The following is a 25,005-nucleotide window of genomic DNA, read 5'->3' as shown; positions in this document are numbered from 1 at the left end:
TAGGTCCTAAAATTCATACGAAAATGTTAAGGATCTAGAATGTCAAACAATCTTGAAAAGGGGAACAAAGTTGATGGAATCAATTTTTAATTTCAAACTTACTACAAAGCTACAGCAATCAAAATAGCGCAACACTGATATCAGGACAGACATATAGATCAACTGAATAAAGTTAAAAGCACAAAAATAAGACCGCATTTATGGTTGACTAGTTTTTGACAAAGGCCCCCAAAAGATTCAATGGGAAAGAAATCATGTCTTCAACAACTAGTGTTGGGGTAATTAGACATCCACATGGAAAAAGATGAATTTGAATCCCTGTCTTACATTACATACAAAAAGTAACTCAATGTGGATGACAGACCTAAATGTAAGCACTAAGAAAACATTAATAAATATTTGTGATATTTAATTAGCCAATCACTTGGGCACAAGAGATAAAAGAAAAACATGATAAACTGGACATAAACTTCTGCATGCAGTAAAAACTGTGAAAAGACAACCCATAGAATGAGAGAAAATATTTGCAAATTATGTGTTTGATAAGAAACTTTTATTCAGAATACATAAAGAACCCTTATAATTCAATAATAAAAAGACAAATAATCCAACTAAAATTTAGGCAAAGAATTTGAAGAGACATTTCTCCAAAGAAGATATATAAAAGGCCAATAAACACGTGAGAAGATATTTATTATAACATCATTAGTCATTAGGAAAACCGCAATGACACAATCTCACACCCACTAGGATGTCTATAATCAAAAAGACAGGTAATAAGTGTGAGGATGTGGATATCTTGCAGTTACCTTGGAAAACAGTTTTTGAGTTCCTCAAATTATTAAACAGAGCTATCATATGACACAGAAATTCCACTCCTAGGTACATATCCTAGAGAGATGAAAACATACATGCACACAAAATTTGTACATGATTGTTCATAGCAACATTTTTCATAATAGCAAAAAAGTAGAAACAATTCAAATGTTAATGTGTGCATGAATAAATGCATACGTGGTAAATGTGGTATATCCATACAATGAAATATCATTCAGCCATAAAAATGAATGCATGACTGACACATGCTACCTCAAATACATTATGTTAGCTGAAAGAAGGTAGTCACAAAAGACCATATATTATATGATTCCATTCATAAAAAATGTCCAGAAAAATGTCCAAATTTAGGGGAACGGAAAGGTAGATTAGTGATTACCAGGGCTAGAAGGAGCTGGAAATTTGGAGTGACTATAAACAGGCATGACGTTCTTCACAGAGTGATGGAAATGTTCTTAAGTTAGATATGAAATGATTGTACAACTCTAAAAATATACTAACATTCATTGAACTGTACATTTAAAACAGGTGAATGTGATGTTTTGTAATTTACCTCAATACAACATATTAAATGTTTAAAACTTAAAAGTTAATTCGTGTTCAACTAGTCTTTCTAATTGACCTAATCAGAGGCTTGAAGGCAGTCAGCTTCTTGTTGCCTGATTTAATAACAAGTACCATCTAAAATAACTGTGTATAACAAAAGATACACATGCCACACTTTAAAACACAATTGTGGGATCTTGAGGAGCCACATTCAGATCTCGCTGAGGCCAAACAAGAGGAGAAAAGATACTACCAGGGAGGCAGGATGCATGGGACAGTGGCCCCATGACACCACCACTAGAGGTAGCAGCTTGATGGCCCTGCATTTTCTCCCACTGGGGATAGAGAAGCTGCAAGTAAATTCATGGTTGGAAGTGAGATGAATAGATTATGTTAGCTGGGGCACTTTGAAAATTGCACATATAAGAAGCAGCTGAGCACAAATCAGAATGGCCATCAAGAAGAATGCTGTACCTGTGCAAAAAAGGCGAATTTCACCCTGAGACACAGAGTATCTTTGGGTGCTGGTAGCCACACCAGTATGTCACAGATATGTTTTGTCTGGCCAGACTCCCTTTTCTAAGAACTGTCCCTCTTCAAGACCATCCCCCTTCCCATTCTCATAGTAATGCTGGGAAATATCATCTCATACTACCCAATTCCCTCTTGGCCATATACGCCTGTTCTTAACGTGGGGAATTCCTCCCTGGCATTTTAGACTGGAAATGAAGAGAATGCCAGGCCAGTATCTCTCCAGAGACTAACTCTGGAACATATCAAATGCCAGAGCTCAAAGCAGTCCTGTTTTTACCATGTGGATGCCAGTACCTTCCAATAAATTCCCCTTTCTCCTGAATTGTGTTTTGGTTCCATGTAACCAAGAATCCTAACTGATACTATTCAAGTTTAAATCGTTTTCTGCTTAAATTCTAGTCCATCAGCATTCTCACAATACACAGGACTTGGTTCCACTTAAAGGTGCACATTAGTCCCATAATCAAGGGATGTTAGAGATAGCACCAACAGCAAAGTTCATCTCTACCCACCTATCTTGCCCTTCCCATGACAAAAGTTAAGGTGATTCTGCTGGGAACACTAGACAAGCAAGTTGTTTGAGGATTACAGTAAAGAAGGTAGATATCTGAACTAAGTCTGGGAAGTTTAAAGACTTGTCCAAATCCCAGAAAAACAAACAATTAAGTGGTGTTTATGGCTGTTATTATAAACCAACCAGATGCAGTGTGATATAAAGCTTTTGAAATTCCAAAGAAACAGAGCAATTTGTTAAATGCTATGTTAAGAGCTTTTGCAAGATCCATTTCCACTATTTATTTCACTTTGGGTTAATCACATTTTGATTAGCAAAACAAGAAGCATGATGTAGTTGTCTTTATGAAAATCAACTACTAGAATTCCTGAGAATTAAATTAACCAAGGGAATGGAGATACCATAAATTTACTATTTCCTTTTTTAAAATAATGTATTTATTCAGCAAAATACCTAGCTTGCCAGGCTAGGTAAAGCTATCATCAAATCTCTAATTCATGTGTACTGGATTCACAACTCCTTTCCAGATTACAGCAAGTTCAATAACCCAACACCACTGGGGGAAGTCAGGGTACTCATATACAATGTGTCGTATTCTGATTTTAGAACAATGTGTTGTATTCTGATATTATGTACTTGACTATATCCTTAAGATAAAATCTAGAACTAAAACAAACAGGTATACTATGAAAAATATTAAGAATTCTAATGGTCGGGAGAAAGATCCAAGATGGCTGATGATTAGCAGCTCGGGCACGTACCTCCCAGTGAAAGCGCAAAGAACGAGAGGATGCCACACTTTCAGACGAATATTAGTTGCTCACGGACCAGGAGATTCCCAGTGGAGGAGCTCCACAGGTCGCCAGGGCGACTCTTGTGGCCGGCGTGGCGGTTTTGCTGGTGACTTAGCACGCCAGTTCTTGGTGCAGAGTCCGGAGATTCCCGGGCAGGAAATCACCATCAATCTTAACACCGCTGTTTTGGCCGGCTCAGTGGATTGCTCAGATTTCGGCGCAGGGAATCAATAAGTTGGACGTCAGAGACCCAGTTAGAAAGTCGGTAATTATAAAGACGACAGACGGACAAATATATAATGAAGGGAAGAAACCAGCGTAAAAAGGTAGAGAATACTCAAAATCAGAATGCCTCTCCCTCTACAGGGGATTGCAATTCCTCATCAGTAATGGAACAAGGCTTAATAGATTACACGTGTGTTCCAATAACAGAAGCAGGTTTCAAAACGTGGGTGATAAGAAACTTCTGTGAATTAAAAGAACTTGTTCTAACCCAATGCAAAGAAACTAAGAACCTTGAAAAAAGGTTTGACGAAATGTTAACGAGAATGGACAATTTAGAGAAGAATATAAGTGAATTGATGGAGCTGAAAAACACAACACGAGAACTTCGCGAAGCATGCACAAGTTTAAACAGTCGAGTTGATCAAGCAGAAGGAAGGATATCAGAAGTCGAGGACCAGCTCAGTGAAATGAAACGAGAAGACAAGAATGCAGAAAAAAGGATGAAAAGGAATGAGCAAAGTCTCCAGGAAATATGGGACTATGTGAAAAGACCTAATTTACGTTTGATAGGTGTACCTGAATGTGATGAAGAGAATGAATCCAAGTTGGAAAATACTCTTCAGGATATCATTCAGGAAAATTTTCCCAACCTGGCAAGGCAGGGTAATATTCAACTCCAGGTAATACAGAGAACACCACAAAGATATTCTTCAAGAAGACCAACCCCAAGGCACATAATCGCCAGATTTATTAGGGTTGAAATGAAGGAGAAAATACTAAGGGCAGCCAGAGAGAAAGGTAGGGTACATCAGATTTGCATTTCCCTATCATTTTCTCTTATTTCTTCACTGGTTGAATCAATGCCATATTGCCTACCACATGTGAAAGGCCATTAATTAAGTTATTACACTGAAGGCAGACATAACAAAGGTGTGACACCTTTGTACACTCAAGGATGACATTCAGAGATGGAGGATAAAATCTACCCCAAAGAGATTTAAATGCATGTTACCTAATATCCGAGAGGTCACACTTGTTTCCAGCGATGGCCATTACAATGTTTTCCGGACCATGTTCTTTCAGCTCCTTGACCCATTTCTTCAAGGTATAAAATGAATCCTAAAACAACAGTATATACGCATCATTGGAAAGACCCCTCAATATAACATTTCAGCCAAGTAGAAATACAAGCCCAGTACAATTTAATAGAGAAAAGTATTTTTAGGAAACTCATGCAGATTAACACACTACCTCTGGCTAGGCACAAAAGTTAACGTTAGCTGAAATACACTTAAATAGACCATATAAAGTTTTCTAAAATTAAAACTTGATCTAGTTAAGAAAACTGTATCTGTGATTTTCTCCTATAAATTTATATAGCAAAATCAATTTAAAATGATAGCCTGGACTCTGCACATGAATAAGAATAACAGGACTAAGTAAATGCTCATGCTTACACCTAGAAATAAACTTATATATTTAGAGTCCTGTCTTCCCGTTGGGCCTTCACTCACAATCATCCTCTAGAAAACAGGCCGAGGACAACATGCCACATTTAGGTAGAAGTGGTCAGGAATTCGTGGAAGGTAACAGTGATGGGTCATTAAACTAACAGTCTTAGGTGCTGAGGCAACACTCCAGAGGAAAAAAGTAAATAATTCAAGTTGCAGGAGTGGGAAAAAATGTCATCAAACCACTGCAGTGACTTGTTGATGGAAGTCTAAGACCTTCAACATGATAAATAAAAATATATTTATATTACATACACACACACACACACACACACACACACATTCACTTATATATACATAAATGTTATGCTTGGTATTTTAAGTATGTAGTATAACTGAAACACTAAAAAAAATAAGTATTCCATAATTATAAAGCATGCAGAAATTAAAATCAATTTTCCTTTTCTTAAAAAGCTGACATTCTGCAAAATAGTACCAGCAGGCATGACTTTGCCTCTACAGTCAGTTTTAAGAATGAATGGTCACTGTTGTTTAATTTAGCAGATAATATGGGATGTTTTGTTACATATACATGAAATAAACTCAATATATAGTGGCAGGCTACTGGCAAGATGCAAGCAGTGACGTCTCTGCTTCAGTCTCTCTAAGTGAGACACCTGCCATAAATGACATCTAAATTCTGAAGGAGACATTCTTACCTGCTTCGTAATATCATACACAATAACAGCAGCAGCCGAGCCTCGATAGTACATGGGAGCCAACGAATGAAACTGTTTAAGAACAATGAAAGGTTTTAGGCCAAAGTGAACAGACTTTATTCAATCCCAAATTAAATATAAAATTTTTATCTTACATCATCCCTATAGGATCCCTAAATTCCTTCTCCTTCTAATTTTATCAGGGCTCATATTATTACTTATTTTCTTTTATTTTCTTTGAGACAGAGTTTCACTCTTGTCACCCAGGATAGAGTGCAATGGCATGATCTTGGCTCACTGCAATCTCCACCTTGCGGGTTCAAGCAATTCTTGGGCCTTAAGATCCCGAATGCCCAGGATTACAAGCATGTGCCACACTATGCGGATAGTTTTTGCATTTTTATTAGATACAGAGTTTCACCATATTGGCCATGCTGGTCTCGAACTCTTGACCTCAGGTGATCCACCCGCCTTGGTCTCCCAAAGTGCTGGGATTACAAGTGTGAGCCACTGAGCCCAGCCCCAGGGTTCATATTGAATAATTAATTTTCCTCCTCGTCAACACATATATAGGCTTGTGGTTTATTGACCATGAAAACTACTCTTGGGTAAAGGCCAAAAACAAATTTTATTTTAAACGTTGCCATCTTGTGAATTTTCTTTTCTCTGCTGCTCATCATTTCTCTAATATGACTAACTGAGGACAATCTCATTAGAATTATACAGCAGTAAAGAAAAGATGTATGGCTAGGAGAGGGAAAGGGATCACAGGCAAAGATCACAGGATCCTGGCTGAGCCGTTAATGAGGATCACTCAGAGAGGGCAGCCTTGGCAGCAGCTGCCTCGAGTCTGGAGGGCTTCCACCTCTCCAATGCGGGCTTCCTCACCTACCTAAGGTCCGCAAATGACGAGACAGCAGAGGAGCTGCATTCCAAAACTTTAACAAAGGAAGTGCTGCTGGTCACTAGCATCGTTCGTCCCCAGACAGGATAGCTTATTAGTCTCAGAATGCATACATTTTATGTATATTTTGGACAAGGGTCCAGTCTTAATCTGCACCTTTTTTTTAAATTAAAAAATATCCTGGAGTGGCCAAGCATAGTGACTCATGCCTGTAATCCCAGCACTTTGGGAGGTCGAGGTGGGCGGATCACTTGAGGTCAGGAGTTCAAGGCCAGCCTGGCCAACATGGTGAAACTCCGTCTCTACTAAAATTACAAAAATTAGCTAGGCATGGTGGTTGGCACCTGTAATCCCAGCTGCTCAGGAGGCTGAGGCAGGAGAATTACTAGAACCCAGGAGACAGAGGTTGCAGTGAGCTGAAATCGTGAGACTGCACTCCAGCCTGGGAAACAGAGACTCTGTCTCAAAACAAAACAAAAAAATCCTGGAAGAGTTTTGAAAGTCAATAAGAAAATGATGGCTTAATAGAAAAATAGACAAAGATTTATATAGGTAAATTTCAGAAGACATATAAATTGCCAATAAATATTTTAAAACATGTTCAATTAGAATTGGAAGGACACCAATAAAAATAGGCACTTATAAATTATTAAATTGTAAAAAGATTTATGATGTTCAGTGTTGGTGTAGGTTTGGGAAGGGAGAGATGCATACTCTACATAGAATGTGCTGAATATCTTCTTTCAAAGCTGTTGGTAATATAATCAAAAGTAGAAATGTGCATCCCATTTGACCCAGCAATTTCACTTAGAGGAGTATATACTGGAGTGACCATCACACACAGGAAGACACATCCCTGTGCTGTATATGGGAGCAAACGAGAACTGACTCATGGTATAATGTTATGAACTGAATGTTTGTCTCCCCTAAAATCCACATATTAAAACCTCAACTCCCAGTGTGGTGGTATTAGGAGGTGGGGCCTTTGGGAGATAATTAGGGTTAAATGAGGTCACAGATAGAATTAGTCTCTTATAAGAAGAGAAAGAGACCCTTCTCTCCCTGCCCTGCCCCTATGTGAGAAACAGCAAGAAGGTGAGTATCTGCATACCCATCTGCAATGGGGCTCTCACAGGCAGTGAATCTGCTAGCACTTTGATCTTGGACTTCCCAGCTCCCAAACATTAAGAAATAAATGTGTGTTGTTTAAGCCACCCAGTCTATGTTATTTTCTGCACAGATTAAGACATATATGTATGTAATGATATCCTACAACCATTGAAATGATGATTTTTATTTATAGGAAAAGATATCTTTGACATACTATTAAATGAAAAAGTCTCAAAGCAGCACATATAGCATATAATGCATCCTTTATTATGTGCTTAATTTACCATTATATGATAATATAATGTAGGGTAAAATGTGTGTGGGAGTATGTCGCTGCATGCAGGAATAACATGAGGTCCCTCTAAATATTAAGAGGTGGGATTTACAGTGATTTTTACATTTTCCTTATAAGCATTTATATAGCATAAATGTTTACAATGAGTTTTAAGTAATATGGTTTTTAAGTTTTGAACAAAGCAGCTGTTTTTTATCAGGCAGTGGGGAGAGAGCAGGGAGGAAGGAGAAGTGGATCCTGAAGCTTTTCTGGCAAGTGACAAAACCCTAACTCATTATTTTCTTTCCCACAATACTCATCATTGGATCAATACTTGCCAAACTGAAATGATGGTATTTGGAAATCTGAAGCACACGGATTCCCCAGGTTTCCCTGTTACTGCACTGAGGAATGCCGTCGAGGCACTCACAACAGTGTGGAAAGGAAGCGGCTACCCTCCCTGCCTCGAGTCCCTCCATGCACGACTCCATCCTGAAGAGAAAGGACTCTGGAGCCTCTGTGGGTTTCAGAAAAGAGAGAGGTTTGCTCAAGGTGAACCAAAGAGTTCATAGCTGAACTGTGCGTTGGCCAAAGATGCTAAAGAGCCAGCCCCACCCACTGCCCCCATTCCAGAACACACTTGGGGACGGCAGCATTTGCCATGCATGCCTTTCCTTACTCACTGACTGCCCAACACTGTGTTTGGCATAATTATTAGGCATCCATAAATCTATTTTTAACTCGCCATTTGGCAATCTACTCCTTACACATAAAAAGCAAAATCAGAATTCCTGCCCAAAGGGAGGAAAAAGCCATAAATTTTTTTGAAACATTCCTGCTTTGCAAAGGCGCAGATAAAGTCTCCTTTTACCCAATTATACAAAATGCCCATTTTTTTTTTCAAAATAGCCTCCATATAAGAGTGGTTCATGTAAACACATAAAGTAGCAGTCAGTACAAACTTTATTTCCCAAAAGTGAAGATATTCATGGACTCAAGCTCAAAGAGGAGCAAACTGCGGGTGTCTTCAAAGACAGTTCATTTTAGGCTAAAACACCATGAACTGAATCTAAAACAGTCACTGGTGTGGAAGTCTCATGAATTATTGAGGAGATCTTGGTGTATAATGCATTACTCATTCTTTCCTTCCTCCAAATGGAATCACTTTGAAATAAATCTGTTGGTGAAGCCACTTAAATGACTTTATTGCTGGGGACTTGAGGGTTTTAATGAGTTAGAAGTTCACGTCTCAGTTCCAAAACCCAATAATGCATTGACCAAAGGATGATCTTGGTGGAGGACAAAAAGATAAATCACTTCTAGTCTACAACGTATATACTTTTCCCCCTTACAAACAGAAAACAAAAGCACCACATCAGCCTTAGTTGTCAACATGACATAATTCAATTCCTGTGGGGTCAGAATTAAGACTGATGGAATGCTCACATAAAAAGATTCTTCTAGAAATAAAGTTCATAGTCACAGGATGCTGATAAAGCTTTATTTTTACATCTTACCTTGAAAGGTTATTTGAAAATTAGCACAACAGATGCCAATTCAAAATCCCTTCTTTTCTGACTACCCAACAAAACATCTAGAAGACCAAATTCAAGTGTTGAGAAAATGTTCAGATGTCACTCGATTATTTAGAAACAGCACAGGGAACTGTGAAAAGCCAGTTTGTCTCCTCAAAAGAAATAGCTGTTTATGTCCTTAGCGTGTGTGATTATTTGTTTTTTAATTGCTGGGGGTCCCTATGGTAGAGAAGGGTATGGCCTTCTTCAAGCTCTTGGAGCTTCTCAGACTGCTCAGCTTCCACAGATGGACACTAACCCTGCCCTGCCTCCAGCGGCTGGCAGAAAATAATCGAACATGACCTTTCTGGAAAGCAGCTGGACAATGTGTTTCAAGAGTCTTGCAAATGTTCAGATACTTTGATTTGACAATTCCACCTCCTAAGGAAATAATCAGAGATGGTTACAAAGTAACCGGAATTCATTCGAGAATTATCAATGATGCTGAAAAATTGTAAGCAATCTCAATGTCTAACAATTAAGGAATGGACACATAAATTTTGGCTTAACCATATGAGGGAATATCCAGCAGCAATTAGACTCAGGTGTTTGCAAAATATTCATGGTGCATGAATCAAGACAGCCTAGTGTGGTATTTTCCTGAGGGTCTTCTGGAAAACACTAGGCCACCTCAAGGTGGCCAGGAAAAAAGGAAAAAAAAAACACCCTTTTTTCCTGGCCAAATAAGTTTGAGAAACACCACATATAATAATGCTTCCCTGGAGGTTTACAAAGCATGATTAGTGCATTAAAGGCTCTGAAAATTTCTACAGTAAAGAAACCTATTTATTTTGGTTTTAGTTCAGAATTCCTCATTCATTTAAAAAGTCTTTTTTCAAGTAGTATTTATTAACATCTAGAGACCTAGTGTGATCAAGACCTACCTTAGGGGCAGTGAAGAGAACTGGACTCAAAGCGAGTACTGAGGCTTGACCTGGCTCTATCCTGCTTTTCATATTTTGTGAAATGGGTCCAGGGGTTGGGGTCGGAGACGAAGCTGAGGTTTTTCCAGCTCTGTGACAACCCTCCAGAGCTCACAGCCAAGGTGAAAACAGGCTTAGGATGGAGGCTCTCGTTTTCCCTGCAGCGCATGCCTCGTTTTCCCATCCTGTACTGCCTTATGTGTGCACACATGCACGCACACACATGCGCGTGTGCACACACGCACACAAACAACTCAGCAGCACAATGGAAAGTCTTATTCCAGGAAATCTCCTAATCCTTTAGACCACCCACTCTGCCCCAGGCAAAATTCCTTAAATGCAGGTTTGTGGCATCGTAAATTCTACAGCAGCAAAATCCTGCAAGCCAGGAATGAGCAGTGGTGGAAAATACATGAAGTTTCTAAACAAGCACAGCTCCAGCTGGGCTCTGCCTCCCAGATGAGAATTATCCAAGCCAGAATGCTCTGGCATCAGGTCCAGGAACTCAGAGTGATGGGCTTTGTATTATGATTTCCAGAGGACACTCTTTCCCTGTTGAGTCGCTCAGGCACGGCCTGGGCGCCTATGCTGCTCTGTGGCCGGTCAGGTGCCAGCACACAATCGGAGGTTCTCACCCTCCCAAGGCCACCATCGGGGAAAAGTCAAGGGCAGATGCCAAAAAGAGCGCAAGGTCCACTGGGATTCAAACAAAGAGGGAAGTGGTAGAAGAAAATTCCTGAAATTCCCAACATTCTCAGCTGGCAAAAGTTGAATGGAAAAACACATTACTGAATGTTCTTTCTGTGCCATTCAGAAGCATGCTTCTGACTTTTACATAGACCCTCTCTCTCCACAGAAAAGCAGAGGCCTAGTTAATATGCCTACTCAGATGTCCTAACACCCTAGTGTATGCAGAATTGAATAAAACGGGGCTGGGAGACAACACTTCAAACTATTAAGATGTTCTTTATGAATAATGACAGTACAGATAAACCACCACTTGCTATTTCTGAATTATTCAAAAAACGTTTCTATTATATCATGATACATTACTTCTGCAATGACAGGGGTGTCTTTTTCTTTTTTCCCTTTCTTTCATTTTTCTTTGAATGTGTTGTTAAAGTCAAAAAGCTTTCTCAGCACTGAGGGATCCAAGGGTTGAAGCGACAGTTCCAGGAGGAAGCTGGGTTTCAGAAGTGACCTGATCAGCACCTGATTCTTTTCTGACAAGATGTGCTGCAAGCCTCATTTAGCAGAAAATGACACAACACAAATCCAAACATCTTTCCACAAAAACGGTGTTGGGAGGAAGCCATGGATTACTTTTACTGATTAATTGGGACAGGGTCTCGCTCTGTCACCCAGGCTAGAGAGCAGTGGTGCCATCATGGCTCACTGCAGCCTCAACACTCCTCCCATTTCAGCTTCCCAGGTACCTGGGATTACAGGTGTATACCATCATGCCTGGTAAGTTGTTTTTTTTTTAAAGTTTTTATAGAGACAAGATCATGCTATGTTGCCCAGGCTGGTTTCAAACTCCTAGGCTCAAGTCATCTTTTTTGCCTTGGCCTCCCAAAGTGCTGTAAAGGCATGCGCCACTGCACTAGCTGGATTAGTGTTATTTAAAAGACAGTGTAATGAACTAGAATATTCCAGTCCCTAGAATAATGTATAAAAGAGAAATCAATGATTTAGTATGCTGTAGAAATACATTTTTCCCTCCCATGAAGTTGTGTAAAGGCAGTGAACCTCAGCTCATATTCCTACATGTTGGCAAACAAGTAGAATTTCCTAAAAGTCCACAACTATGCCCTACCCCACTCCTAGGTAGGGCTACTTACATCACACACAGCCACCATGCTGTGCATTTAGGGGCAAAGCTAGGATGGGCCACGAGGATCATAGAAAGTTGGTCTTGTCTTGCCCTCTCTCTGCTCTGCCCAGGTTGGTTTGGCCCCACCCGTCCTTAGCCCTTATGGTCACAGTAAGCATCCCATGTTCAGGACAGCATCCTCACTGCACAGCCCTGAGGAGGCCTCCAAACAGACCCCATCACACCAGATGCATTCAAAAGCATGTGGCATCATTTCTCCCAATGCGGCCAGAGCCCCGGACTCTGCACTTTGCTGTGTGCCAACGCAGGCTAGTTGGCATGGCCTTCGGACCTGGCCCCAGCTCTACCACAGCCATGGCTCCCTCCTGTCTGAGCAAATTTTGTCTTGCCTTGACTAGATGTCCAAAGTTTCCATGAGAGCCTTCAGGTATCCAGTGAGCTCCAAACTGGCCACATAGCTGCCAGAGAGATCCTCTTCTGAAGTGCTGGATTATGGTATTTATTTACATTGACCACAGAGTGCATTTATTCTTAACTTTTACTGTGGAAATTTTCAAGCATATCCACAATAAGAGAGACTAGAATAATGAACTTCCATCTTCTCATCCCCTGGCTTCAAGATCACCACTAACACACAAACCACCGGCTTCCTTTCCACCTCGTCTCACCTCCTGCTCCATCCCCTGGAGTATTTTTAAGCAAATACTTAACATCATCTTATGTTAACTGAACATCGGAGCAATTGATGTTTTCTTATTTAAGTCAGATTGTTTCACTTCCCTGTTCAGAATCCTTCCAACTTAGTATAAATGCCAAGCTCCATTCTACGGCATCTTGGGTGGGCCCTGGTCCCTGTCAGGCCCCTCCCCTGCTTGTCTCCAGCCCCGGCCTCCTCGCTGCTCCCTGAACACACAGGCAGGCCCTCAGAGTCTGAGCAGCTTCCCCGATGCCTTCTGGCAGCCTGAACCCTCCTCTACCAGCATCCTTAAGGCCCCTCCCTCACTTCTGACACACCTTTCCACCCTCCCTGAGAACACTTCCTGATTCCTTATCTGGGCCACAGCAAGGACTCAAATATTTAATGACTGAACGCGTGTAATAAAAATCAATAACCCTGTGAAACGAGGGAGAGAAGACAGAATTGTTCCTGTTATTCAGATGAGAAAACTGAGGCATAGCATCGTTAAGTGAATTGCCCAAAGACACACAGCTCTTTTTTTTTTATTGTATTTTAGGTTTTGGGGTACATGTGAAGAACATGCAAAATTGTTGCATAGGTACACACGTGGCAGTGTGATTTGCTGCCTTCCTCCCCTTCACCTATATCTGACATTTCTCCCCATGCTATCTCTCCCCAACTCCCCACCCCCCACTGTCCCTCCCCTATTTCCCCCCAACAGACCCCAGTGTGCAGTGCTCCCCTCCCTGAGACACACAGCTCTAATGATGGAACTAGACTTTGAACACAGGTCTTGACTCCAACCAAATTCCATGCTTTTTCCATTCCTATGTTGCTTCTCTGAAATGAAATGTTGCTTCAGTTGATGTAATTAAGATATAGGTTTATAGGAAATGTATTCAACAAACAGTATCTCACTGTTTGAACACTCAGTATGTGGCAGGCACTGTTCTGAGCGGCAGAGAAACTGTTGTGTGGGGGGCAGAATAGTGTCCCCCAAAGAGGTCCATGTCCTAATCCCCATCACTTGTGACTATGTTAGGGTGCATGGGAAAAGGAATAGTGCTTATCAGCTGACCTTCAGAGGAGGACATTATCTTGCATTCCTGGGGTAGGCCTAGTGTCCTCACAAGGCTCCTCATCAGTGAAAAAGGGAGGCAAGGGGGTGGAAAGAGATTTGAAGATGCTACTCTGCTGGCTCTGAAGACAGAGGAAGGGTCTACAAGCCAAGGAATGCGGGTGGTCTCTGAAAAAGGCAAGGAAACAGATTCTGCCCTTGTACCTCCAGGAAGGAATAAGGCCTGCAGCTATTTTAATTTTATTCCAGTGAGACCCATTTCTTTTTTTTAAATATTTTTATGTTTTTGTTTTGAGATAAGATCTCACTCTGTTGCCCAGGCTGGAGTGCAGTGGTGCAATCTTGACTCACTGCAGCCTCAACCTCCTGGGCTCAAGTGATCTTCCTGTCTCGGCCACCTAAGTAGCTAGGACTACAGCTGCATGTCATCACACCTGGCTGATTTTTTAAAAATTTTTTGTAGAGCTGGGAGTCTCACTATGTTGCCCAGGCTAGTCTGGAACTCCTGGGCTCAAGTGACTCCCTTCTCAGCTTCTAGTAGCTGGGACCACAGGCATGAGACTCCTTTATGACTTCTGACTTTCATAGCTCTGAGGGAGTCAATCTGTGTTGTTTTAAGTCACTGAGTGTGTGGCAATCTGTTACAGCAGCAATCGGAAACAAAAAGAGAGGGTGAAGAAGGTAACAAGGTCCCTGCCCTCAAAAAGTGTCCTCTTTTCTTGGAGTGAGAGGGAGTCCAGCACCTTCCACGGGGCCGCTGGACACAGAGGTCTTCATACAGCGAGTCTGTGCTCACTGCAGCCCAGCTGCCTCTGTTAGGACTGGCTGTCAGCACCTCAGGAGCAGGTGCTTCTGTTACCAAACAAAGTCTATTTGCTAATTTCCTATTCAAGAATGACATGCATAGGCTTTATAGGCCTTTTCTCCTATATTTTAGCCAGACTTAGGAAATTAGCTCCATAAAAGAAAAGAACAGGACAGAAGGGGAGGGGAGGGGAGGAGAGGAAAGGAAACAAAGCTAGGTAAAGTGTTTCTTAGATTCATGGCGAATCCACCTCTGGACCCCCTGAAACTCCTGTTTCAGCGGCTCTGTGTCTTGGCCCCATGTCCTCTGAGAATTGGCAGAACGGAAACTTGGCCTCCATCCAAGAGCACAGACAGTGCCTCATAATTAGAAGCTGCTCAGGGCATCCCAGACTAAAACACACGCTAGCAAAATGTCATTGCCTGACCTGGGAGGGTGTTCATCTAGCGCAGTCACTGTCCCTCCCAGAGCAGCCTGTCCCCAGCGAGGAGGGGGCACATGGAGGAATGCGACAAACACTGGAGACTGAAGGGAAACAGCAGGGACTCCAGTGACAAGATAACCCCCAAGGGGCAATGGGCAGGGCAGGAGCCTGTGTGTAAGCAGGAGAAGCCCGTCCATGCAGCTCTGAGGCTCCCCTCTGCCCATCTCTGTGTCCCCATGGCCCAGGCCACGTCCCTCACTGCCAGCATGGCCATTTCCCGGGCTCAGGGCAGAGCTGTTTACAGTGTTTCCCTGAGGACTCCTGAAAGGTATCTTCATATATGGACATGCCCTTCCCCGTTCTCTCCTGTCACTGGCATTCTGACATCCAGGAGGGCTGTTATGCACCTAGACTCCTATTTTCTTAGAGGACACAACCCCTAAATGGCACAACAGTTCTGGGGTCCAAGTCTGCGAACCAAGGCAGTTCCCGTTCCACCTGCACAGCTGCCGTCAGGGTCTCCTCATGCCCCTCTCCAATACCTCTGCTCATACTTTGCTTTTGTAGTTTCCAGCACCAATTTTCAAACATCAATGAAACGCTTCAGCTGTAAAGCTCTCAACGAAGGATTCCTGGGGCTTCTCCTTAAAGGAGCTCAGCAGGCACGGCCCCCACCACAGCTGTTTATCTCACTTTAACAGCATAAACGCTATCTTCAAGCTCCAGGCCTGTCTCCTCCCTACACAATCATCACTTTCGAGAGCGTTACTAGGGGTATGGAGAGAGGGACTATTTCCCTTGCCGGGATCTCAGTTTGCACTGGTTGAAAGCACAATCTTCCAAGCTTGGATAGCATAGTGAGACCTCATTTCTGAACAAAAAACAAACAAAAAAATATTAGCCAGGCATAGTGGCTGGTGCCTATAGTCCCAGCTACTTGGGGGGTTAAGGCAGGAGGATCGCTTGAGTCCAGGAGGTCAAGGCTGCAGTGAGCTATGATGGCACCACTGCATTCCAGCCTGGGTGACATAGCAAGACCTTGTCTCAAAAACAACAACAGCAACAACGACGACGAATATATATATACACATATATGTATATATAAAATATATATAAATAATATATAAATATGTATATATGTGTATATATAATATATATAAAGGTATTATAATACAATTACATAATATATAATATATAAATATGTATATATAAATATGTAAATGTATATATGCATATATACATTTACATATTTATATATATATGTATATAAATTTATATATATTTACATATAAATATATATACACATATATACATTTATGTATGATTATATATATTATATATACACAAGAAAAGAAAGTACAGTGCTCTTGTGAAAGGAATGGGGAGGAGAGCAAAACCTTGCCTGTACTCTACCCTCTCCCGTGATGAGGGATGCCTACAACAATGTTCTATCATGGGTTGGTGGGGATGGCGCAGGTCAGGAGCAGGATTCTGGGGTGTGCTGCTGGTTGTTTTGTAGCCAGGCCTGTATTTCCAACGGCTGCAGGAGAAAGAAAGGAGCTGCTCCTTCTGAGCTTGTGAGAGGCTCCATTCTTCAAGAACTTCCAAAGGTCAAAATTTGCTCTGACTTTAGCAACAGCCTACGAATAGTGAACCACTTTTTTGACCATAGATGCTGGGGCCCTCGAGAAAGTAGGAAAGAGAGCAAAAGAGTGTCTTTGGATGTCTATAAAGCCTGAATTGGACCTCAGCTATCTGCTGCCTCCAGTTCCTTTGCTTTCTCAAGGACCCATTCAGACCCAGCAATTCTGCACAGCTTTGCGCCAATGCATCACAGCCTGCTGGGTACGTGATCTCCAAACGCCTAACCTTTCAAACCATGCAGAACTGGCAGTCACTTGCAAAATCAATCTGAAGGAGGTGAACAAGTGGTATGGCCGAACAGCCTGGGGTGCCCAGATCTCCTGACTGCATGTACTAAACCATGGGCTCCTGGAGAATGTGAGTGTGGCTCCCTCTTACAGGTATGCACCACCACACCCAGGTAGTTTTTTAGTTTTTGTAGAAACAGTGTCCCACTATGTTGCCCAGGCTTATCTTGAACTCCGGGGTTCAAACTATCCTCTCACCTTGGCCTCCCAAAATGCTGGGATAAGTACGATTCACTGTGCCTGGCCTAAGTCTTTATTCAAAATTTTTTCTCTGAGGTCAGCATTTCTAACCTACATGTAAATTCCAAAGAGTTGAAAGACAGCTGGCAACTTGCTTATCGTTCATAATTTAAAGGTTTAAGTAGCAGGTATCCCCAAAGTCATGTACAAAGTCAACACAATCCCAACCAAAATCCCAGTTGAATTGTTTTGATAAATATTTAAGAGCTGATCCTAAAATTCATTTGGAAATGCAACATACCTAGAATAGCCTAAACAATCTTGAAAAAGAACAAAGTTGGAGAACCCACATTTCCCAATTTGAAAACTTACTACAAAGCTACAGTAATCAAGACAATGTGGTACTGGCATAAGGACAAAAAACGTGTATCAAAGGAATAGAACTGAGAGTCCAGAATCAGAGCCTCAAATTTATGGTCAGGTGATTTTCAACAAAGGTGCCAAGACAATCAGGCAAAGAATAGTCTTTTCAATAAACTGTGTTGGGACAACTGGACAGCCACCTGCAAGGAATGAACCTGGATCCTTACAACATGCACAGAAATTAACACCAAATGCATCACAGGGATAAAAGTCAGAGCTAAGACTATAAAACTCCCAGAAGAAAATGCAGGAGTAAATCTTTACAGTCTTAGGTTAGGCAAAGACAAGTGTTGGGGAGAATATGGAGACACTAAAACCTTATATACTGCTAGTTTTCCACTTTGGAAAACAGTTTGGCAGTTCCTCTAAATGCTAGTCATAGACTTACCATATGACCCATCAATTTCACTTCTAGATATATACCTGAGAGATTTTTTAAAACAGACATCTGGCCAGGCATGGTGTCTTACGCCTGTAATTCCAGAACTGTGGGAGGGCAAAGCAGGTGGATCACCTAAGGTCAGGTGTTCGATACCAGCCTGGCCAACGTGGTGAAACTCCATCTCTACTAAAAGTACAAAAAATTAACTGGGCGTGGTGACGGGTGCCTGTATTCCCAGCTACTGGGGAGGCTGAGGCAGGAGAATCACTTGAACCCAGGAGGCAGAGGTTGCAGTGAGCCAAGATTGTGCTACTCTACTCCAGCCTGGACAACAGAGCAAGAATCCATCTCAAAAAAAAAAAAAAAATCTACACACAAAATTGTACATGAATATTCACAGCTATTCATAATAGCCAAGAAGTTGAGGCAAAGTGGATATTCATCAGCTGATGAATGGATAAACAAAATGTGGTCTATCCCTACAATGGAATATTATTCAGCCATAAAAAGGAAATACTTTTATGACCCACACCACGATGTGAACCTTGATAATCTTATCCTAAGTGAAAGGATTCAGTCACAAAGAACCACAGTTTGTATGATTCCGTTTGTATGAAATGTCCAGATTAGGCAAATCTAGAGACAGAAAGTATCCCAGGGCTGGGGGATATGGAGGTGGTGGTGGGGAACCGGGAGTGACTGCTAATGCATAAAGAGTTTCTTTCTGGACTGATAAAAATGCTCTAAAATGGATTGTGCTGATGGTTGAACAATTTGGAATACACCAGAACCCACCAAGTTGCATACTTTAGATGGATGAATTGTATGGTACGTAAATCAGACCTCAGTAAAGCTGTTTTTAAATAAAGAAAAGAGGCTGGTAATACTCCACATACTGATAGTTAACATAGAAACAAATGTAGACAAAGGGAATTTTCAGTGAATGTGATTTCTAACTGTTAAAGCTCCAGGCTGGGTTATCCAGAAAAGATGAAAGTTGGCTCAGCTGCTTCCAAGGCCAACCAGAGAAGGAAGACATTAAGCTCAGAGACAGAAGCTTAAGTGGGTCTAGAACAGGTGAGGAGGGGGTCAGGGAAAGAACTCCCTGCCAGGAGAAAAGTACAGAGAATTCCACCACTGCCACTTCACTGGGCTCTTTTTAAAAACCATTTTCCAACATGGGGAGGGGCTGTCTGAGCCAAGAGGAAGAAACAAACACATCTTCAGAGCCATGGAAAGTTAAACATTAGCTCTACAGCTTCAGCTTTTTTAATGGGAAATTTGTGTTAGAACATCATGAACTGTGCAAAAGTATAGCATGGTGGAAAAAAATTGAAGGGAGATGACTGAAGAAAGTTTCAGGTTGGAAGAAGTTGGCCTTCCACGGTATATAGAGCAAGAGAACCCAGAGGGGCCTCTGGTAGATTAAAGTATTATCCCCAGCTCTTCACTTCTCCATGAACCCATGCCCTACTTATGCCAATGTTGCTTTTCAGGTCCTCTCCCTAAAGGCCGCTTTATGTCTTGACTCTGGATTCTTGCACGGAGCTGGACAGGTAAATTCCCTTCAGTTGGCTGCACATCACTCTAGGAGTGACTCCTGTTTACATCCTCAAAAAGGTGCCTGCTGACCTGCTACTCTGTACTATTCACAGCTTGGTGTGAAGCAGAGACCAGCACAATAACCCATTCCAAGAGGACAGGATAAAAACTTCCCAAAGGCCACACTGATAGTACCACAGAGGGAGCCCAATGGCACTCTTCCGCTCTTCATAGTCTTTGGTGGTACCAAAAAACCATGTACAAATCTTATAAATATCAAGCTTCCAACAAATGGAATTCAATGATCAATTGGGACATTTTTTTAATAGATGCACCCTATGAATTATCATATCGCCACTGAATGAATGAGATAGGATGTCTATGACACACAGTTGGGTTAAAAAAAGCAACATTCAGGCAGAGTATCAAGAATGAACAGGCTGGGCTCAGTGGCACATGCCTGTAGTCCCAGCTATTCTAGAGGCTGAGGCAGGGGAATCACTGGAGCCTAGGGATTTGAGACTGCAATGAGCTATGATCATGCCACTGCACCACCCTGGTGACAGAGTGAGACCTTGTCTCTAAAATAAATAAATAAACAGAACGAATACTCTCTTATAAAGAGAGGAGGAGGATCCTTTTAGATTCCTGTGCTCAGGGGAGGAAAAACTACTTTTCCAAGAGTACAAATTTGTACCACAAATATAAGGCAGAATTATTACTGGGCAGTAGTAGGGCATTAACCAGAATGCTGTGTATGTTAGGTAGAACTTGAAGCAATCATTCCACAAATAAACAAATATTGAGTCATGAACACAAGCAAAGCACTGAGCTGAGCTTTCTTCCTTTAAGGACATAGAAATCTATGTCATTGGCCAGGCTTGGTGGCTCACGCCTATAATCCCAATACTTTGGGAAGCCAAGTGAGGTGGATTGCTTGAGACCAGGAGTTTAAGACCAGCCTACACAACATAGGAAGACCTCATCTCTACAATTTTTTTTTAAGTTAGCTGCACATGGTGGCATATACTGGTAGTCTCAGCTACTCAGGAGGCTGGAGCAGGAGGATTGCCTGGGACTGGGAGTTTGAGGCTACAGTGAGCTATGATTGCATCACTGCACTCCAGCCTGGGTGACAGAGTGTGACCTAGTCTTAAAAAATAATAATAAAAAAACAAGAAAGAAAAAAAGAAATCTGTCTTTATATTGTCAAATCATAAACCCAAAGTGATTGTTTAAAATTATGAAAACTAAAAGAACAGTAGCAGATTTCTACGATGATAGGGAGGGCTAATAAAATTCACTGGACTCCAATAATTAATGAGACAGAACAAATAGCAATAGGCACAAGCAACAGCAGGGAATTTATTTTTAGCTCAAGCATTAGGCAACATCATTACAAGCACAATTAAAGCCAGCAACAAGCTGCCAAAACAATTGAAAAACTGCCATTACTGGAGAGATGCAAGACTCCACCGGGGGACACCAGACAAGGACAACCCAAGGATAACGAAATCAGGCTGTCGAGGGATGAGAAGAGCAGATGACCACACGGCCATATGGATATCACTCACACACTCTCCACAAATCTAGACTCTTAAAAACGTTCGCTTTAAATCGTTATCCAAAACTAAATCCGCCTTCCTCGAAGTATAAAGAAAGAATATCCCTACTATGGAGTCGTGCCTTGCACATATAAAATTACATAGTGATTTTATAAAATATCATAGTAGTGATATTTAAAAATTATGGATACTATCAATGCAGTCGATGTCTACAACCTCTAAAAGTCAAATTTTAGGAAAAGCAATCGCAATAGTTAGAAATGTGGTCATCTGACAATTTTCCAGTGGTATTTTTCTTTGTGATAGTAAATGGCACAAACTACAAACTACAGTAGTCATTTTAGCAGAGTTCAAGTTTCATCAAAAGACTATTCCTTGAATAGTCTATTAGAGTAGGTAAGTGTCCGACATTCCATTTTGATCACACAGAAATCTCTCCTTTGTGACACTGTAATATCAAATGAAAACAGCAGGTTATAAAGAATCACAATCCCATTGATATAAAATTATCAATGCACATAGAGATATCTGAAGAATGATCATCTAATATCCATAGTGGAAATATCTGGGTAGTGGGAATTTGGATAGTTTTACTTTCAACCATATAGTTTTTTGTGCAATTTTTCAATCAAAATAAAACTTTAAAGCTCAGGACCCAGACTGCTGGATTCAATTTTCAGCTTTACACCTTATTAGCACAGTGACATTGTGCAAGTTACTTAATGTCTCTGTGTCTCAGTGACCTCACCTGCAAATGAGAATAACGACAGTTTCTACCTCAAAGTGCTTTTGCAAGGAGGGCTAAATGCATCAGTACGCACAGGCATTCAGAACAGTGCATGGAACACAGCAAGTCATCAGGGAACATCCGCCAGCAGGAGAAGCAGAAGCATCGCTGACGCTTAGCTAGCTATTCGCAAAAGCGACTTATTGTGCTCATTAAAGGCAGCTGCAAAAGCAACTATTTCATAGCCAGAGGTAAAAGGGAAACAAGAAACTCTCTCTGCTTAAGTTTACATAACAATACAAACAAAAAACTAGCAGATCAACTACAAGTTACACACCCGTATATCAAGAAGTGAGGTCTCTAAGTAGACATTTTTCCTTAAACGAGTCACTTCATTTGAGGAATAGGCAGGCACAGCTGACGGAGTTAAAGAGGTGCCCCAGGCAGCTGCTTCCCATGCACAGAAGTCTGTGCTCTCAATTTAGCAGAAAAATAGAAGACATTCTAATGAGGTTAGCATTTGTAGGTCAGAATATTCATCCTAATTTATTTCTTAAAACTGTTTAAAATGTACTTTTTTAAAGAAAATGTTTTATTTAAATATTTAACATAACTTTAATTAATATTTACTTTAGCATTCTGAAGGTCTTTTAAAGCATGTATTCTAAAGCAGAATTCATAAAAGACAAGATTTATCAATTTGACCCTAACAAACAAGTTTAACCATTAGAAACCTAAAATAGAAATTAAAATATAAATAACAAATGGAGACACTATGTATAATTTAATGGTAAGAGATTCTTACAAATTACCAATGAAAAAAGTGGGTAAAGCTCTAATTCAATTATTAAGATCAGAAATGAAATAGCTAAAAAAATATGAAAAAAGTTTAAAGTCATCAGAAAGTAAATATAAATTTCTTAAAGGATTATTTTTGCTTTCTCATTTTAGTATGTTACAATACTTACTTTGGGTAAAAGTGAAAGAACATTAACAGTGAAACACTGTGGATTCAAATAACAGGTGGATTTTACAGTAGGTATCAGAGACTCTGAACTAGCAATTCCACATCTACAATTTTAGATTAGGATCATATGCATATTTTAGCATGCTTCTTTTAGCTTTATTATTATTATTATTATTATTTTATTTCAGTAGGTTTTTGGGAAACAGATGGTGTTTGGTTACCAGAGTAAATTCTTTAGTGGTAATTTCTGAGACTTTGGTGCACTTATCACCCAAGCAGTGTATACTGTATGCAATTTGTAGTCTTTTATCCCTCACCCCCACTCCCACCCTTTCCTGCAAATCCCTGAAGTCCACCGTATCATTCTTATGCCATTGCGTCCTCATAGCTTAGCTCTCACTTTTGAGTGAGAACATGTGATGTTTAGCTTTTTATTCCTGAGTTACTTCACTTAGAATAATGGTCTCCAATCTCATCCAGGTTGCTGCAAATGAGATTATTGTGTTCCTTTTTATGGTTGAGTAGTATTCAGTAGTATTCTATGGTATATATATATGTATTTTTTTTTCTTTATACCTGAGATTATTTTGTTCCTTTTTATGGTTGAGTAGTATTCAGTAGTATTCTATAGTATATATATGTATTTTTTTTTCTTTATACACTCATTGATTGATGGGGATTTGGGCTGGTTCCATAGTTTTGTAATTGCAAATTGTGCTGCAGTAAACATGGATGTGTATGTATCTTTTCTGTGTAATGACTTCTTTTCCTCTACATAGATGCCCAGGAGTGGGATTACTGAATCAAATAGATCTACTTTTAGTTCTTTAAGGAATCTCCATACTGTTTTCCATAGTGGTTGTACTAGTTTACAATCCCATCAAGAGTGTAAAAGTGTTCTCTTTTCACCACATCCACGCCAACATCTATTATATTTTAATTTTTTGATTATGGTCGTTCTGTTCATTGGCCATTTGTATAAATTCTTTTGAGAAGTGTCTATTCATGTCCTTATCCCACATTTTGAAGGCATTGTTTGTTTTGTTCTTGCTGATTTTGTTGAGTTCCATGTAGATTCTGGATATTAGTCCTTTGTCAGATGTATGGACTGTGAAGATTTGCTCCCACTCTGTGGGTTGTCTGTTTACTCTGCTGATTATTTCTTTTGCTGTGCAGAAGCTTTTTCGTTTAATTAAGTCCCAACTATTTATTTTTTGTTGTTGTTGCATTTGCTTTTGGGTTCTTGGTCATGAAGTATTTGCCTAAGCCAATGTCTAGAAGGGCTTCTTCAGTGTTATCTTCTAGAATGTTTAGGGTTTTGGGTCTTAGATTTAAGTCTTTGATCAATCTTGGTTGATTTTTTATAGGGTAAGAGATGATAATCCAGTTTCATTCTCCTATATGTGGCTTGCCAATTATCCTAGCACCATTTGTTGAATAGGATGTCCATTTCCCACTTTATGTTTTCGTTTGTTTTGTCAAAGATCAGTTGACTGTAAGTATTTGGTTTTATTTCTGGGTTCTCTATTCTGTTCCATTGGTTTATATGCCTATTTTTATACCAGTACCATGCCGTTTTGGTGACTATGGCCTTATAATATAGTTTGAATTCAGGTAATGTGATGCCTTCAGATTTGTTCTTTTTGCTTAGTCTTGCTTTGGCTATGTGGGCTCTTTTTTGGTTCCATATGAATTTTGGGACTGTTTTTTCTAGTTCTGTGAAGAATGACAGTGGTATTTTGATGGGAATTACATTGAATTTGTAGATTGCTTTTGGCAGTATGTTCATTTTCACAATATTGATTCTACCCATCCATGAGCATGGGATGTGTTTCCATTTGTTTGTGTCTGTGTTTATGATTTCTCTCAGCACTGTTTTTAAAATGTCTTAATCTACAAATATGAGAACTTTTGTTTTAAAAGGGAATTTAAATAAAATGAAAATTATATAAACTGCCACTCGGTTAGGAGATGATAATGAAAATTATAGATTATCCTGGATTCTTCCTTTTAGAGAAAGAGACAATAAACAGATCAATAATTGAATTAAGGCCAGGAGTAGT

The 25,005-nt window shown here is 40.4% G+C and overlaps 1 protein-coding gene across 1 annotated transcript in view; it reads right to left on the bottom strand.

Annotated features, from left to right (window-relative positions):
- Positions 1–25,005, bottom strand: part of RAB31 (RAB31, member RAS oncogene family) — a 155,017-nt gene that overhangs the window by 45,041 nt on the left and 84,971 nt on the right. The window contains exons 6-7 of the mRNA XM_064378949.1: positions 5,621–5,692; positions 4,463–4,569 (exon numbers count right to left, since the gene is read on the bottom strand). Coding sequence (XP_064235019.1) covers positions 4,463–4,569; positions 5,621–5,692 — 179 coding nt within the window. The remainder of the gene's footprint in view (positions 1–4,462; positions 4,570–5,620; positions 5,693–25,005) is intronic.

Source organism: Aotus nancymaae, unplaced genomic scaffold (genome assembly GCF_030222135.1).
Source record: "Aotus nancymaae isolate 86718 unplaced genomic scaffold, 86718_ANA_hifiasm-v0.15.2.pri h1tg000020l, whole genome shotgun sequence".
Lineage (NCBI taxonomy): Eukaryota > Metazoa > Chordata > Mammalia > Primates > Aotidae > Aotus > Aotus nancymaae.
The sequence above is the reverse complement of the archived record's forward strand: the minus strand, read 5'-3'. Positions and strand labels throughout refer to the sequence as shown.